The sequence below is a fragment of the Heterostelium album genome (assembly GCF_000004825.1).
Source record: "Heterostelium album PN500 unplaced genomic scaffold PPL_scaffold3, whole genome shotgun sequence".
Taxonomy (NCBI): domain Eukaryota; phylum Evosea; class Eumycetozoa; order Acytosteliales; family Acytosteliaceae; genus Heterostelium; species Heterostelium album.
In genome coordinates, this window is record NW_008805065.1 from 772,061 (window position 1) to 790,033 (window position 17,973).

General features: G+C 32.2%; 8 protein-coding genes across 8 annotated transcripts; 4 read left to right on the forward strand and 4 right to left on the reverse strand.

The window, feature by feature from the left end:
- Positions 1-510: 510 nt before the first annotated feature.
- Positions 511-4,678, forward strand: PPL_02880 (Bifunctional endo-1,4-beta-xylanase xylA precursor; the record flags this gene model as incomplete). The annotated part of the gene is made up of 3 exons (XM_020573857.1): positions 511-3,061; positions 3,666-3,723; positions 4,600-4,678. 3 exons carry the CDS (start codon positions 511-513, stop codon positions 4,676-4,678), a joined length of 2,688 nt encoding a protein of 895 aa, XP_020435929.1.
- Positions 4,679-5,156: 478 nt separating this feature from the next.
- alp (alkaline phosphatase) lies at positions 5,157-6,669 on the forward strand (the record flags this gene model as incomplete). The annotated part of the gene is made up of 2 exons (XM_020573858.1): positions 5,157-5,260; positions 5,292-6,669. 2 exons carry the CDS (start codon positions 5,157-5,159, stop codon positions 6,667-6,669), a joined length of 1,482 nt encoding a protein of 493 aa, XP_020435930.1.
- A 260-nt stretch (positions 6,670-6,929) lies between these two features.
- PPL_02882 (uncharacterized protein) lies at positions 6,930-7,626 on the reverse strand (the record flags this gene model as incomplete). The annotated part of the gene is made up of 3 exons (XM_020573859.1): positions 6,930-7,113; positions 7,195-7,499; positions 7,591-7,626. The coding sequence occupies 3 exons, from the start codon at positions 7,624-7,626 to the stop codon at positions 6,930-6,932; spliced, it is 525 nt and encodes a 174-aa protein (XP_020435931.1).
- A 254-nt stretch (positions 7,627-7,880) lies between these two features.
- Positions 7,881-8,403, forward strand: snrpC (C2H2-type zinc finger protein; the record flags this gene model as incomplete). Its single annotated transcript, XM_020573860.1, has 2 exons — positions 7,881-8,049; positions 8,147-8,403. The coding sequence occupies 2 exons, from the start codon at positions 7,881-7,883 to the stop codon at positions 8,401-8,403; spliced, it is 426 nt and encodes a 141-aa protein (XP_020435932.1).
- A 411-nt stretch (positions 8,404-8,814) lies between these two features.
- On the reverse strand, positions 8,815-10,482 carry PPL_02884 (RBR family RING finger protein; the record flags this gene model as incomplete). Its single annotated transcript, XM_020573861.1, has 3 exons — positions 8,815-9,220; positions 9,295-9,677; positions 9,745-10,482. 3 exons carry the CDS (start codon positions 10,480-10,482, stop codon positions 8,815-8,817), a joined length of 1,527 nt encoding a protein of 508 aa, XP_020435933.1.
- A 1,456-nt stretch (positions 10,483-11,938) lies between these two features.
- On the reverse strand, positions 11,939-13,337 carry PPL_02885 (uncharacterized protein; the record flags this gene model as incomplete). Its single annotated transcript, XM_020573862.1, has 4 exons — positions 11,939-12,449; positions 12,557-12,699; positions 12,790-12,983; positions 13,091-13,337. 4 exons carry the CDS (start codon positions 13,335-13,337, stop codon positions 11,939-11,941), a joined length of 1,095 nt encoding a protein of 364 aa, XP_020435934.1.
- A 1,107-nt stretch (positions 13,338-14,444) lies between these two features.
- On the forward strand, positions 14,445-16,307 carry eIF2a (eukaryotic translation initiation factor 2A; the record flags this gene model as incomplete). The annotated part of the gene is made up of 1 exon (XM_020573863.1): positions 14,445-16,307. The coding sequence occupies one exon, from the start codon at positions 14,445-14,447 to the stop codon at positions 16,305-16,307; it is 1,863 nt and encodes a 620-aa protein (XP_020435935.1).
- Positions 16,308-16,720: 413 nt separating this feature from the next.
- Positions 16,721-17,500, reverse strand: ppa1 (inorganic pyrophosphatase; the record flags this gene model as incomplete). Its single annotated transcript, XM_020573864.1, has 1 exon — positions 16,721-17,500. One exon carries the CDS (start codon positions 17,498-17,500, stop codon positions 16,721-16,723), a length of 780 nt encoding a protein of 259 aa, XP_020435936.1.
- Positions 17,501-17,973: the final 473 nt, after the last annotated feature.

The window sequence follows — 17,973 nt, forward strand, 5'->3', positions numbered from 1 at the left end:
ATTCTTATTTATTTAAATTAAAATAGATCTATCTAATCACCCTCCCACTCCTACACAAATTTTCAATCAACATGTTCATTGTAATAAATTTGTACTAAATGCACATGTGCCATGTTAAATGATGTATTGATTCTAATAAATCTGTTTATTGAAAATAATACACCCCACTCTTCCACTATATCACATACCACATTTCATCATCACCCAAGTTTATTCATTTCCCACGAATTAAAATAATTTCACACAGTTGTTGAACAATCTTTCGGAAATCCATTTCTTTAACCATAAATATTATTATTTCTATATATATCATTGTATGTACATGATCACACACAATTTTATTCATTCCATTTGCAATTTTATTTAATTATTCTGGTAGACGCCCAATGATTGATTATGTTCAAATTTGAACATGACGATGACAATATTTTCAAGATATTTATAAATTACGATATAAATATTAAATATTTAGATTTGTTTACAAAACAAAAAAGATTTTTTTATATAACTATGAAACTATTTTATAGTTTATTATTTTTAGTATATATTGCTTTTGTGTTGGAAGTTGGAGTTTATGGCTATTCAGAATATAATGGACATAATAATAAAGAAAATACCAACAACAACAACAATAATCCAAGTTTAAATTATTTTACCTATCAACGTCTTGCTTCCGATGCACCATGCAACTTACCACGTGGATGCTATGGTTATGTTCTAAGTCCTTTGAATCCATCATTCAGCGGTATAAAAGATGGAATCATTGTAGAGGACATTGTGTTCAATAGATCCAGTCGTATTTCTCCTGCTTCATTTAGCGATATCGATATTGACAATGTAGTGGGTGGTGATATCTATCGATACAATGGAAAGCTTGTTCTCTTAGTTAGTGAATTATATCGTTTACTCTCAATGCCACAATTAAACAATGAAAACAATAATAATAATCAAAATAATAATATTTATAATAATCAGAATCAACAACAACAAAATCAACAAAATATAAATAACTATAATAATAATAATAATCAACAACAAAATCAACAAAATATTAATTTACACTATTATAATAGTGGTGGTAATGGAAATGGAAACCCAAATTTCGATTTGAATATCTATGAGAAAAATCGTAATACAGCTGAACAACTAGCAAATCATAATGCCGATTCCAATCAATATCAAAACCAAGACAATAATAACAATCAATTCCAAAGTCAGAACAGACCTGGTCAAAATCAATATCAGAATCAAAATCTAAACCAACAATCTCAGTCGCAATCACAAACACCTCAAAATCAAAATCAATACAATGATAGACAATCACATAATAATCAAGATAGTAGATCACAAAACCAGAATCAATCCAATGGTAGACAATCACAGAATCAAAATCAAGATGATAAAATTCAATCACACAATAATCAAGATAGCAGATCACAAAACCAAAATCAGTCCAATGATAGACAATCACAGAATCAGTATCAAGGTGATTCTAGACAATCACAAAATAACCAAGATAGTAGATCACAGAATCAAAATCAATCAAATGGTAGACAGTCTCAGTATCAAAACCAGGATGGATCTAGACAATCACAGAATAATAAAGATGATACAATTCAATCACATAATATTCAAGATAGTAGATCACAAAATCAAAATCAATCCAATGGTAGACAATCTCAGAATCAGAATCAAGGAGATGGAAGACAGTCACAGAGTCAAAATAGATTCGGTGAAAGTCAGAGTCAGAATCAAGATGATTCTAGACAATCGCAGAATCAAAGTCAAGGTAGTTCTAGACAAGATAATAGATCACAGAATCAAAATCAATCAAATGGTAGACAACAACAAAATCAGATTCAAGATGATTCTAGACAATCACAGAATCAGAATCAAGATAGCAGATCACAAAATCAAAATCAATCCAATGGTAGACAATCACAGAATCAGAATCAAGGAGATGGACGACAGTCACAGAGTCAAAATGGATTCGGTGGAAGTCAGAGTCAGAATCAAGATAGATTTGGACAATGGCAAGCCCAGACTCAAGGAAATGGACATCAATCACAAAGCCAATTTGGATTCGGTGGAAGTCAAAGACAGAACCAAGAGCCAGAAGGTCAATCACAAACACAGAGCCAATTCAATGGAAGATCCTCAGGAAATCAATGGTTTGCATCTTCTGATAATGTTATTCAACCGATGGATCCTGCCCAAATAGTCGAATCAATCTTCAATAATAACCAATACCAACAACAAAACAATCAATATCAGCAACAAAACAATCAATACCAACAACAAAATAATCAAAATCAACAACAAAACAACAATAACCACAACAACAATGAGAATAGCAATGTCAATATTAACTATGCCGGTGGTAATGGTCAGTCTGGTCAATCTTCGGGTCAAAATCAAATACAAATCAACCGTTCAGGTGGTGATGGCAAAGGTGGAAACTTTAATTTCAACTACAATGGCAATGGTGATCCCAACAATCTACAGAGTATCTTCAATTCACTTAACAGCGTTGGTAATTTAATTAGAAAGAAAGTAGAGATTATCGATGATGAACATCCCGATCCAACTAGAATTAGAAAGTTGGAAGCAGAAGCAACGATCATTGACGATTTCAACAATATCTTTTCTGCCAACGATGCTGCCGCCGAACTAGCTGGATTGAATCAATTCTTCTTCCTCCAGTCCGTTAGCTCACAGGAACAGATTGGCGCCATTGAAGTCAACACTGAAAGAGTCTACTACTTTGATTCCTTCACAGAGAGCTACTCTAGTGATGTATTCCTTCTAGACAAACAGTGGTTGTACTCCAGACTGCTATCAAAGTCAGCGATAGTCTATGCGGACGCTTCCAACAACGATATACTTAGAATCAAGAAAATATATGTTCACGTACCGGACCTCGTTTCCAGTCGTTGCGATACAAACAACCAAATATGTCCAGCGAACCAAGTGGCTACCTATACCCGAAACAAAGACCGATGCAACATTTTCAATAGTTGCGTTTCCACTGGTGGTGCCTGTCCTAATTCCGTTCCAAAGTGTAATAAAGGCTATAGCCCATCAAGTGTACCGTCCGCGCCATCAGGATGTCCACATTGGTTCTGTGATCCTGATTTTCTATAAATCTTTCTATCTAAACGAAGTGGTGGTCACAAATTTAATTTTAAATAAATCTAAAATAATTCATCATTAAAAAAATAAATGTAATTTTAATTTATCATTTTTAAAGTTCGTCAACAATTTTTCGGAGTTTAAGCAAATTTGCAGATCATCAATTTTCAGAACCTTTTTCTAAAAAATCAGACTGAAGCAACGCATAACCTTCGTTTTTTTCTCGTGTCAAATATAAAAAAAGTTAGAAATTGATGTTTTTTTGGTGTGGTAGTTGTTGAGTTACCCCAAAACTTTTTGTGGGTGTTATTTTAAATTAGTTTTTTTATTATAAATTAGTTTTTTTTGTCATTATTAATCTAAATTTTGTTATAATACTGTTATAATATTGTTAATTACATTAGTTATTTATAATACTACGATACCTATTTTTTGTTTTGTTTATTCTAATCTAGAAAAGTAAAGGTTTTTAGTTTTAGTTTTAGTTTTAGTTTAGTTTAGTTTTAGATTAGGTTGAAATTATATTGATTTAGTTGATTTGGTATTGGGCAGCAAGCGGCTATTACCGAAATTTCAAATCAAAAAGGTACTGTAGATGTCTGTTTGCTTTCGTGTTTTTAAATAGCTGTGATTGGTTTTATCGTTTTAAGTTTATAATCTAAGAGGTTATGAAGATAGATGATTTGCACTTTCATTTTACTTTTTTAAAATAATAATAATCAAATCAAAAAAACTAGACAATAAAAACAAACAATCATTCGTATCACCAGGTGGAACCTTACTCAAGTAAGTCCCCCCATTAATTTTATTAAAACAACAACAACAACAACAACAACAACGAGGTGCAAAAACAACAACATTTTCAAACTTAATAAATGGAATTACATAACTTAAATGTTAACAAAATCAAATCAAATCAATAAATTCAATTTCAATTTCAATAAAATCAATATATATTTATTATTAAACTACAAAAACAAAGAGGTATACAGCATTGCCTAATATAGACGACAAACACTTCAAAACTGCCACTTCAACAAAACCACCCCCACATCACACCACACCACAAAAAAAATAATAAAAAAAAACAAACGAATGTTGCATATGCAGACCCATTAATAAATAATCAACAGAGACAACAAGAACAATAACAACAACGGTATAGAATACTTTATTGGAGTATGAACGAATCAACATCAATCAATTAGAAAACAAAAAAAAAAAGTACACAGATAATGTGAAAAAGAGGGTGAGATATTGATTAAATTGATGTTTCTTTATTATTCAAATTAATTAAAGGTTGTTATTGTTGATGGAAGATGATATATAACTTTTAAACTATAAATCATTTGCAGGAATGTTGAAGTTTCACTTGATTTGTTTTTATTAAATATTTTATTTTTAGATACTGATTTTAATAACATCATTTTTTTTTTTATATTTCTAATTAATTTAATTTATTTTTAGAGAAGTGCAAACCAGTCCCAATTTGGAAAGCATCAGAACCGGTGGCACTGCCTATTGCATTCTGCTACATAATTATTAGGATGAAATCAACTTTGGCTGATGAAATATCGTCTGGTGATGAGTTGGGTGTCTCCCACTTCCTGATCGATGATGAAGAGTACCAGTATGTTGTTTAATTTTTGATTATTATAAATATCGATTCATTTCTATAATTTATAAACATACATAAATAATATATATTTTCACACTCCACACACACAACAAACACCACTAATCATTCTTAGATTGATTAATTAATACCATCACAACCACTACAAATTTTATATACATATAAATTTATAAATCAAATATACATCAAAGTTGATTTTTAATATATTTTTGAAATTTATTTTAATTTAAACATTTTTAATATATATATATTGTATTATTACATTTGTTGTGTTATTTTCTATCTATTCCAAAATCAAATTTAATCTTAAATTTCAACTCCAACCTTTTTCTTTTTATATAATATCATTTATTCATAATTAATATAATTAATTTTATAAAAAATAAAAATGACTAATCAATTTGACATTGAATCCAGTCACAAATCATCATCAAGGAAGAAGAAAATCATTATTGCAGTGATTGCAATATTGATGGTTGCTCTTTTAATTTTGTTTGTTGGCATTCTTGATTCCAAGATCCAGAGATAAAGATGAACATCACATTGCAAGTAAGCCACTGAACATCATTTTTATGATTGGTGATGGTTTTGGACCGGCAGCGGCCGTCATGGCAAGAGCTGCCATGAAACAACGTACCAATGGTAACATAACCTCGTTGAACTTGGATAAATATCTGGTTGGAACAGTCCGAACCTATTCCTCAAGTTCAATGGTAACCGACTCTGCTGCCGGAGCCACTGCCTACGCCACCGGTCACAAATCATACAATGGCGCTATCAGTGTCGACCCGATTAAAATGAAACCTTTGGGAACTCTATTTGAAGCCGCTCAGGTCAAGGGAATCAGAACCGGTGTTGCAGTTACCACTCGTATCTCCGATGCCACTCCGGCCTGTTTCTTTGCACACGCCACCAGTAGAAAATCAGAGGACTTTATTATCAGCCAGCTACTCGAGAAAAACCTTACTGTTGCTCTTGGTGGTGGTGCTCTCTATTTCAACAAGACCGTCTTTGAGAATGCTGCCAACGCAAATAATAACTACAAGGTTGTTCGTGACCGTGAAGCCATGTTGAACGTCACTGAGGGAAAGATTCTTGGTGTGTTCGTCGACTATGATATGCCATATGAAATCGATCGTATCAATCAGAAGATCGATGTTCCAACCTTGAATGAAATGACTGTCAAATCGTTGGAGTTGATCAACCAGAACAACGAAAACGGATTCCTCTTGATGGTCGAAGGATCGCAAATCGATATTGCCGCTCACTCGAACGATGCCGCCGGCCAAATCTGGGAGACCTTCCAATTTGACCAGGCATTCCAAACCGTTATTGATTTCGCCAAGAAGGATGGAAACACTTTGGTAATTGTGACTGCCGATCACGAAACCGGTGGTATCACTCTTGGAATGCAACCAGATCCAAAAGAGTATCCACAGTACGAGTGGCATCCAGAGACACTCTTGAAGCTGAACGCGTCCGCTCATTACATGGCGACTCAACTTTTCAACACAACTCTATTCCCAACTATCGATGCAACCATCATTACCAACTATGTCAATGCACATGCTGATGGACTCAACATTACTTTCACCAGTGACGAGATGAATCTTCTCATGTTTTTCGCCACACCTAGAAACGACGAAAAAGTTTGGAATTTCGAACAATTTCTCGGACAATACATTAGCAGACGTGCCTGGGTCGGATTCACAACCGGTGGACACACTGGTGTCGATGTCAATCTCTACTACTACTACAGTGGTGATGATGAAGACTTGCAAGAAGATCACATCCGTGCCAACGTTGAAAATATCGATGTCGCCAACTTTATCGCCAAAGCCATGGATTTAGATTTACCTGCCATGACCGCTAAATATGCAAACTTTGTTCCATCTCCATAAAGCTTTTTTCACATTTTATTTAAATATAACAATACAACTCCGACCCCAATATATATAATATTACTTTTTATAAAATACAAAAACAAATAAATTAATATATTCTTAAACCAATTTTTCTGATTCATAAATCCAAATCCATTAACTTACTTTAAATAGTAATAGTTATCAAAGAAAGTAAAGTACAACTCAAAAGACAAACAAAACTAGTAAGTGTAGTCCAACTATTCTTTATAAATATAAATTTACTATCATTATCATTTTTATTGTTTGTTCCATGAATTTATCCATTCACCAATGATCTGTTGATTATGTTCATTATCCTCGATGGTTGTTGATTGTAATTCTTTAACGATTTCATGTTTATAAGAGTTCTTTGCTTCCTCCAAAATCATTTGATAAATTTCACAATCGATATTGTTTTCAATCTTTACTGTATTATAATTTCTATTAAACATGAAGTGAAATTGATTTGTCAGCAGCTATCAGCGTAAATCACAAACATCGTTTTTGAATGATAATAGTTACCTCTTTTTTAATCTTTCATTTAAAATCTTTGTATCAGTACGCAAAACGATAACCAAATCAAACCATCTCTCTGGGAACCATTCACAACCGTGATGATCAACAATGATACCACCTTGATTCATTGTCTCTTCCAGTTCATCACAAACCTTATCTTCATCTAAAATGTAACATTGGAATTCATCATCCCAACCATCATGCAACTCCTTCTCTTTCACCAAAGCAGAGATATCAACATGCTTAAAATCGTGTGTATTTGAAAGAATCTCTGAAAGTGAAGTCTTACCAGTTCCTGGTGTACCTGTGATCTGTATGAATACATATCAAAATTTTGTTAAAAACTTTCACTAACTACTACTAACATATTAATGTTTTAAACAACTAAATAAAATGACATACCAAAATATTTGGTTTAACTCTTTTTGTTGTACTCATTTCTATCTATTCAGAATTTAATCTATTATATTGATTGATATTAATTAAAAAAACGAAAGAAACGAAAGGGAATAAATATATATTTTTTTTTAATTTTTTTTTTTTTTGATTATTTTTAAATTTTTCTTTAAAGAATTTTCGTGTGTGAATAGATTGTAGATTGATTGATCCTCCTTCTTCATTAATATTTTCATCTTTTTATCCTTTTTTATTCTATTTATATATATCTAAATCATATCTTAGTATAATAAACTATGCCAAAATATTATTGTGAATATTGTGATAAGTATCTTACACATGATTCACCATCAGTTAGAAAATCACACACCATTGGTAAGGTGCATCAACAAGCTGTAACACTATATTATAAACAATTCGAAGCAGAATGGTTTAAGAGTCAAATGCAACAAAAAGGTGGTCAAGGTAAGCATTTATATTACATCTATTATTATTAATAATAAAAACAATTTTAGTTAATGTTTAAACTTATAAAATAAATTTATTATTTGTATATATTTAGTACCTATGATGCCACCATTTGGTATGCAACCAGGTCTATTACCACCAAATATGGTACCAGGTCAATTCAATATTCCGATGATGCCTCCAGGACAATTCCCATTCCCACCACCACCAGGTCAACCAATGGGTGGCATGCCACCACACCAACAACAACCAATGAGTTTCAATCCACATCATCCATATCCACCTCCACATCTTCAACAATCGGCACAACAATTCAATAGCAATAGTCCACCATCAAACAATGATCAGTAGTAATATAATCAATCATTAACCATTACAACACAATTACTCTTACCACTCTTCAACTCCCAGCTTTCTAAAGACTATCAATCGAATAACAATTGATATCAATTGTTTTTTATCAATTGTTTTTTACAGAATCAAAACAACAACATCGTTAACTATTAATCGATTAATTAGACAAATGTATAAACAGATAGAATAGACACAGTCATACATATATATATATATAGATCGATTACTTTATATTGATATTTGGTTGAGAGAGATAGATTAAAAGAAAAGAAAAAGAAAAAAAGATGGTAAAGTTTGGAAATCAATTCATAAATAAAAGAAAGAAATTTGTATATATAAAGTAAGCTTAGAGAACATTAAATAGTTTTAGATTTTTTGGATTTAAAAAAAACATTTAAAATCAATTGTCTATGTTGATTTTACATTTAATTTGTTATAGTTTTCATTGATGTAATCAGAAACTTCGAGACCCAACGCTTCTCTTCTCTTCTTTTCTTCGAGTACCCAATTGTCGAAATTACACTTCTTTTGTGTGAGCTTTCTCTGTTTCATTACCTTTCGGATGTGAGTTGCCAATCGATAGGTTGCATAGGGAATCGCTCCAACCACGATCACCGGTGGACCCACGATGACCGCACCAACACCCAGTGCAAAACAGGTGGCTGCATGCTTGATCTTGTAGTGTCGCTGGAAGAATCCACGCCTTTGATGATATGCATAGTTGTAATAGTTATCGTATTTCGGTGCAACATATTTCGGACCGTGTACATGTGTCGATAAATTATGATCATGAGGTTCCAAACAAAAATAACAACTAAACAAAAATAATTTTCCATATTAATTTTGTTCTAAACAATTATTATTGTTTCTAATTAATTATCTACTTACAATTGATGACCACATGCTAAACAATATACATATTCACAACCATCTTCTTTGTAGGTGGTTATTCCGCATTTTGGACAGGCTTTGTACTGCTCCGCTTCTAAATATTTCAGTGATTTCTTTTCGTCTTCCGATAGTGTATCGAATATATATTTCTTGTTCTCTTCGCATGTCATTCCATGATGTGATTCTGTGGCGCATTCATAACACAACTCTAATTTACACTCGGAATTGTCACAGATAATAGTCATATCTGTCCCACTCGGTTTGCTTAATGGATGAAAACAACTCAGACAGAATATAATATTCTTATCACCAAACAGCTTGTTATTGATAACTTTATATAATTCCAATTTATCGTGTGATACTTTATCTAAAAACTTTGACTATAATTTGAAAGTTATTAATATTTAGAATAAAGATTGTGTTTGATCAAAGTTATTATTCACTTACATTAAACTTTTCATCACTTAAAAGAGAATGGTTACATTTTGGATCGGGACAGGAAAGCTTCTTTCCTTTGAACCTCCAAACTTGCTCACGAAGATGAGACTCTGTACAAGATAAACAATAGGTATGATTACAGACGGGAAATTCAACCATGACATCGTAGGTGTCCAAACAAATTGGACACTCTCCACCTTTGGCTTGGTAGGAGGTATCGTCTTCCACCGCTGGACTACTATTAACACTACTGCTACTACTGCAACAACTAGTATTTGTCGCACTGGTATCGGACAACTCTATGCCAATGGTGGAAGTCGATATCGATGATGTTGTAGTTGTAATGGTAGTTTGTTGCTTTATATGCTGATAGTTGGAATCTCTGTTATCAAGGAAATCATCGGACCAGAAAATATCGGAATCCATTGGAAAATTATTCAATAAATCTCTCTCTTTTAAAATACAACCAAGATGAAGACCACTCAGAAAACTATCAAAACTATTTTTTCTATTCTCTGGAGTTGATGTCAATGTTGTTGTTGTTGTTGTTGTTGTAGTTGTTGTTGATGCTAATGATTCATTCTTGGTATTTCTTTTACCATTGCATTTAAATGTAAAATTTACTTTGGAAACCGGTGGAAGTGGTGGTGGAGTTGGAATCACTGATCTACTAATCACAGGTTGGTCGTTGCACCCGTTATTATTAATAATATCGGTTTGGTTTCCATCCGATACAATTTCAATCATTTTTCTTTCTGGAAATTGAGATTTAAAAGAAAAACAATTATAAATATACTACTCTCTCTATGATATTAAATATATACCAAGTAAATTTAACCGATTAGATTAAACTTTAATGTTCAAGCTTAACTGGAAATGCTTTTTTTTTTGGTTATGTAATAATTATTTAAAAAAATTAAAATAAAATAATATATATAAATATATTTATAAATATAAACATTAACACCAAACACACAAACACAAACTAACCACACACAATTTTTGATATTGAATGAATGTGTGATATGACTTAACTAACCATAACAACAAACAAACAAATCAACCTTTTATACAATTAATAACAACTGTTGTTGATTGATTGTATAGCTATTAAATAAAGATGTAATTTTGACTTTTTTTTAAAAAATTTGATTCTATTCTCTCTCTAATATATGTCTATCACACTCTAAATCAAATGAATTTCTCAGTGAACTCTCTCCTTCTTCCTTATTATTTAATTTTAATTATAATAGGTAAAAAACTAAACTAGTTTACTATGTGTTACTGTTGGTTGTGGTGATGGCTTTATACTCTTTATAATGTGGTATATTGGATTGATAGTGGAAAGGTATAAATTTCTATAAATAAACGTTAAAAAAAAACAATAATAAATAAACTATTGTGTTTAAAGCTTAATATGAGCGAATTATTAACCATGGTTAATAATTATTAGTTGTGGCTCGCACTGAGTTAGTGTGAATTAGCTAGGTGGTCCAAATCAATATCAAAGTGGAGTAGCTAATAAAACATGTCAGCGTCATTAAAAAAAAAAAAGAATCGTTAATTGTGTGGGTGTGTGTTAAAATCAATCAATCAAAAAAATAAAAAAAAAATTGGAAAATTAATTACAAACAAACACATCAACAAATAAATGTCAGTATGTAGTAGTTCATGGTGGTAAAATAGCAATAAATGAAAACTAAAAAGTAAAAAGAAAAAAAGAGATAGTTTCTATTTGGTTTGAATTTAATTAAATTGTTGTTGAATGAATAATTGAATTGTTCACTTTTTACCTACTTATAATTTATTGACCTTTCAAAAAATAATGAAGGTTTTAGGTTGATTTTTTTAAAAGTATTTTAAATTTGTTAATATAAATTAAAATCTAAAATCTAAAATCTAAAATCTAAATTCCTATTCTATAATTGTTTGTTTTCTGTTGTTGTTTTGTACTCTTTTTTTCTCTTTTTTTTGAGAGATAAAACTTTGAATTTTTGATCAAAAAATTTAATTAAAAAAAAAATTCATCCATTCAAGTTCGCAGAAAATTTTTGTTTGATCCAGGTTTTTTGACATGTTTAATGTTTTTTTTTATACGATAAAATTAGATTATTATTGTTTAAACAAAAAAAAATTTATTAAAAATGTTATTTGAAAGAAAAAAAAGGTACAACGCGATTGTCAGAGGTATTACTTGTTGTGCTTATGATATCTCTGATTCTATTTCTTTCATCAATTCATCATCTGAATCTATTGTAGGTGGTGTCAATTTCAAAAGCTCTGCCTCTCTCTTTAGTTCTTCATCTATAATTGTATCGGAATCTATTGAATCACTATCTTCATCCAGTTGTTGTTGCTGTTTGCTATTTACATTAAGATTATTATCATTATTATTATCATTATCTAAATCATCTAATAAATCATTGTTCATCGATAGATCCACTACCAACTCTTCATTGTTAAAACCATCTAATTCGCTAAGTAATTCTTTCTCCCAGTTACTTATATCATTTTCACTATTTTGTTTTGTAATTTTCGTTGTTGATGTTGATGTTGTTGTTGTTGTTGTTGTTGCGCTATTATTATTACTATTATTATTATCTACAGTTGTTGTTGTTGTTAATTCACTATCATCCTCTTGAATTGCAGTACTCTTTACAACTCTATCATTGAGACCATCAATAATATTGAATTCCTTTCTTATCAAAGTTACTCTATAATACCAATTCTTCCAAAACTGTTCCTCCGAAATACTTTGTTTGATAGATCAAATAATTTAGTTAGTTATCTTTTTGATATTGTACAATGGTGAAAGACATACAATCTTGGTACCATAATAAATCTAATCTTTTCAAGTTGCTTATCGTATTTCAAAGATGCCGTTGCTATCTGAATGAGAAAGTCATCAAACTCTTGACAATAGTCAGAGTCGATCGGTGGTGATTGTAAGAATGTCTTTTTACTCTATAAACAATTATTAATTATTAAATTTAGATTAGTAAGCTAAACAATAACTATCAATATATATACCTCTCTCTCTCTCAATTGACATACCATTTTAATATCTAATATTTTATCTACAGCTTCTTTATGTAGTACTTTATCGGTTAATTTGAAATCCATCCATGGTGGTAATCGCTCTTTGAGTACACGACTCATCTTTTCCTTTTGCTCTGATTCCTCCATGAGTTTCTTTCGCTCTTCATCTATCTTTGTAATTACATTCGATGTCCACATTGAGAATTTAGCTAACAAAACAATGATTGGTCATTAATTAATTAATAAATTAATCTCTTCAACATGCATGTTGAAATGTATGCAATGTTCCAATTCTTTGAAATCTATGAATACATACAGCCTAACATCTTAAATGTATCACCTGAATTCGAAACAACATTTGTTAATTTATTTAAAGTATTATTATTATTATCATTGTTGTTGTTGTTGTTGTTGTTGGTCGTTGAGTCAGTAGATTGAGATTGAGATTGATTGTCAACATCTTCACTGTTTGCGCTCAGCAACTCATCTGTACTCTGTTGTGACTGATTCACAGGAGTGACTGTACTTGAAAACAATGATAGATTTTTAAATGAATTGAACATTTATATTCTTCTATTGTATTTTATTAAGTGTACTAAAAAAACATACACATACTATAATTTCATTTATGTTTTTTTTTTTTTTTTTTTTTTTATAAAATTAGTTTAAATGAATTTTTGCAACTTCTACTCCAAAAATGGAATGCAAGACGAGAACAAAATAAATTAGATATCTAATATGATCAATTTCAAATATGATAACATAACTTTAATATTCAAAGTAATAGAAATATATTAAAAATTAAAAATTAAATTAAAGGAAATAAAAAAAATATGATAATAATCATTGTAATATTCGTGATTATTAATAAATAATATTGATAATCACTAAAATATTGTTTTTTTTTTAATTAATTAGGAGATCACAATCAAATAATAATGTTGTTTGAAGTTCCAGAATCAATATGAAAGAGTGGGTTTTCGTGTGTTTGAAAAAAAAAAAAAAAATTAAAAAAAATTTTCAAAACAACTAGTTTTTTTTGACGTTTTTATCCAATACACTCTTAATTGTTGTTCCAATAATAACAATAACGTTTTGTGCAGTGTAGAAGTAAGAGGTAGTAGTAGAATAATTAAATAGATAGAATTAGATAGATAGATAGATTAGATCGTAAATCAAATTTAATATTTATTTTCTTTCAAAGTCTAAAATTAATATAATAAATAAAGAGAAAAAAAGAAAAGTTTTATTTTAGAAACAATAAAAAAGTAATCATCAAAGATTGATTGTATTAATAGAATAGAATATCAATAATAAATATATCACTCTCTTTATTTAAATCAATAAACATATAATATTAAATTATTAATTGTTTAAACAATTTAAAAAACAAAAAAAAGGTAATATAATATAATTTTACTTTTAATAGTAATAGTTATAATAATAATAATAAGATTAAGAACAATATATTAATATATTATCTAGTTTTAATTAAAACAAAACAAGACAAGACAAGAACAAAACCAAAACACAATCATATTATTTTTCATTTAATTTTTCGTTTCAAGAAAAAGTTTTTTTTTCTTATCATTTTTCAGTCAAGACAGACAAAACACATAAGAAATCAATCGATTTTATAGGACAAAAACAAAAAACAAAACAAAAATTAAATGACTTCAACAACATCAACAACTAGTTCAACTTCTACTACTTCGTCGGTTGCTGCAGCGATTTCGACATCAGCAGCAATCGGAGCTTCTTCTACACCGACCCTACAGATATCATTGCGTTCAAAGAACATCATTCAATCACAGACTTCACCAGCATATGGAAAAGACGGACGACTCTTGTCGATTGACGGCGGTGCTGCCGACTTTAAGCATGTCGAGTACAGTCGCGACGGTTCACTGATCGCATACGTCCACACTCAATACATCGTGGTGCATCGCGCCGACAACGGTGCGGCACTCCTCAAGATTGAGCGCGCCAACGTTGTCTATGTTAGCTTCTCACCGGCCAACTCGTTCCTTCTGACATGGGAGCGTTTCTCAGAGGCCAACAACAACGAGAACAACTTGCTGGTCTGGGACTTGAGCAACGCTCAAATCACCTACAGAACTTCACAGAAACATTGTAACGCTGAGAATTGGCCACTCATTAAATGGACCGACGACGAGATGCTGGCCGGTCGTCTCGTGCAAAACGAGATCCACTTTTTCAACGGCAGAAACATTGGAATGGTCGCAAAGAAACTGAAACTTCCAGATATCCAACAGTTTGACTTTGCACCCGGTGAATCACCCTACAAGTTCTCGACATTCGTTCCCGAGAAGAAGGAGCGTCCCGGACTCTGTCGTATCTATATCTATCCAAATATCAGCGAACACGCCTCACACATCTCTTTCTACAAGGCAAACGACGCCAAGATCTTTTGGAACCGTAAAGGTACCAACATACTGATTCACACATCGACCGACACCGACAAGACTGGAAAGTCGTACTACGGTGAAACCGGACTGTGGTTCCTCTCACTCGATGGCACCAGCTTCAGTCTTGGCATTAAGGGTCCGATCCACGACGTCAAGTGGTCGCCCACCCTCGACCAGTTTGTTGTGTGCTACGGTAACCCGTTCAACACCACTCTCTTCAACATCAAGGGAACACCACTCGTCGATTTCGGATCGTTGCCACGTAACACCATCAGATTCTCACCGAACGGAAAACTACTCTGTCTCGGTGGATTCGGTAATCTACAGGGTGACATGGATTTCTGGGACCTGACGCGTTACAAAAAGATTGTTTCCACTCACGCCCATTGCGCAACCTACAGTGAGTGGGCTGCAGACTCGATACACTTTTTGACAGCGGTGCTCTCACCGAGAATTCGTGTCGACAATGGAATTCGTGTGATCAAATACGATGGTTCTACTGTCTACCAAGAACAGATTCCAGAGTTGTATCAAGCATTCTGGCGTCCACAGAACCCACTCGCTTTCCCCGACGAGAAGATCGTTTTCCCACCACCATCCGTGCTGAAAGTGACCAATTCGCCTCCAACAAAGTACACTCCACCCAGCCAAAGATTGGCGGCACAACAAGCACCACCAACACCTGTATCCAACTTGCCACCAGGTTTCAAGATCTACGTAGCACCGGGTACCAATGCTGCCGGTCAATCGTCAGCCGCCACCACTGGCAGCGGAAGCAGTCCAGCCGGTGCTCCAAAGAAGGAGAAGAAGCCAGCCACTGCCAAACCATCGACCTCAACAACCAGCACCACCACCACATCGACAGCATCACAACCAACACCACCAAGCAGAGAATACACACCTGAGGAGCAGTTGGAAAAGAAAATTAAGAATTTGGGTAGAAAGCTAAAGGAAATCGAACAACTGAAAACAAAGATCGAAATAGGAGAACACTTGCCACCAACTGCAATTGAAAAGGTTCACAATGAGAGTAGATTTAGAGAGGAATTGAATGTTTTGAAACAACAACAAGCAGCTCTTCAACCAACCACCACAGCACAATAAACCAATCTCATTCTTTTTTTTTTTTACTTTTTTTTTATTGGAATCAAAGAAATCAATTCAATTCATATCAAATTAGATCATATTTATCAACAAACAAAACATCAACCAGTATTATTAGAAATTCCTGTAACACCTTTAATATATATATATTAATATTTAAAAAGGTTTAATTTATTTCAAATTCAATCCGAATAGATTAATTTCAAACAAAAAAAAAGATTCAGAGGAAAAAAACAAATAAATAAATGATTAGAATTGATTTACATTTATAAATCTTATTTTTTTTTTTTTTCAAATCCAAAAAGTAATTAATAAAGTTTTAGTCTATTTTTATTTTATTTTGTTATGTACAACTAAAGCTTTGATTTGATACCATTGGATTTGTTGTTATTTTGTGGATTACTATTGGAAATTCATAATGACAACTTGGATTTGGTCTCTTTACCGCAGACAGATTTCTTGACACCTTCGGTCAAGGTTGATTCAATGGCAAGTGGTGATTCAGTGTTACCAGAAACCAATTGCTTCCATTCTTGGTTGGTTTCGTTGGTGATTTTAATGGCGAATTCCTTGTCGAGCAACTTTCCGTCGAAAGCGAAATTGTTTGGTCCCTTTCCGTCGGGGATCTTGTAGTCACGCAAGAAAGTGAATACTTCATTGATCTTTCCTGGCAAAACACGCTCGACATCTTCGATGGTGTTGATTTGATCGGCAACTGGATCTTTGGTATCGATACAGAGGATCTTCCAGTCGGTTTCACCGGCGTCGATCATTGCCCAGACACCGAGGATCTTGACTTGTTTGAATTCACCTTGGGCACCCAAAGCGGATCCAATTTCACAGGCATCCAAGGGATCGTTGTCACCCTTGGCACCGGTGTCTGGGTGGACGTGGTGTGGGTTCTCCCAGGTTTGTGGGAGTGCACCGTAGTTGAATGGATATTTATCGTGAACGAAACGCAATTTACCGTCTTTGACGTCCTGCTTGATTGGGTTCATCAACTCCTTGGTGGAGATTTCCATCTTGGCGTTGGTTCCACGTGGAATCTCGACCAACATATTGGCGACGGCAGCCTTCTCATTGACCCAGAGTGGAACGTCGTGGAATGGAGAGACAACGGCTTCACCATTCAAGAAATATACACGGAAAGTTGGAGTACCAGCTTCACCAGCAATCTTTGTTGTGATAGTCATATTTGTTCTAGTTCTGTTTGATAAATAAACTAATATATTAAAAATTAAAAATAAAAATGAAAAAAAATAAACACTATTTATTTTGATCATCATCGAATTGTGAAGGTGTGTGTCTGAAAATAAAAATAAAAAATAAAATTTTGTGACCTTTGAAAATATGAAGTTCGATTAAAATTAATATGTGGTTGTAAAAAAAAACAAAATAAAAATAATATTGTTCAGAAATTTCAATCTGTCAATCTTGTAGTTTTAGAAATTCTAATCTAGATTATTGGTAATATGTTTATAACAACGGTTAATAATTGTTTATAAAAATTTGAATTACTTTAGTTATAATTTAAAAAATGAGAAAATTTTAAATTGAAATTTTGATGATTGCGCCTTTTTTGATCACCATCTCATTATGAATCACCTGATTGTTTGTTTTTTTTTTTTTCATTTAATTTACTATTTTTTTTTTTTGTTATTTATAT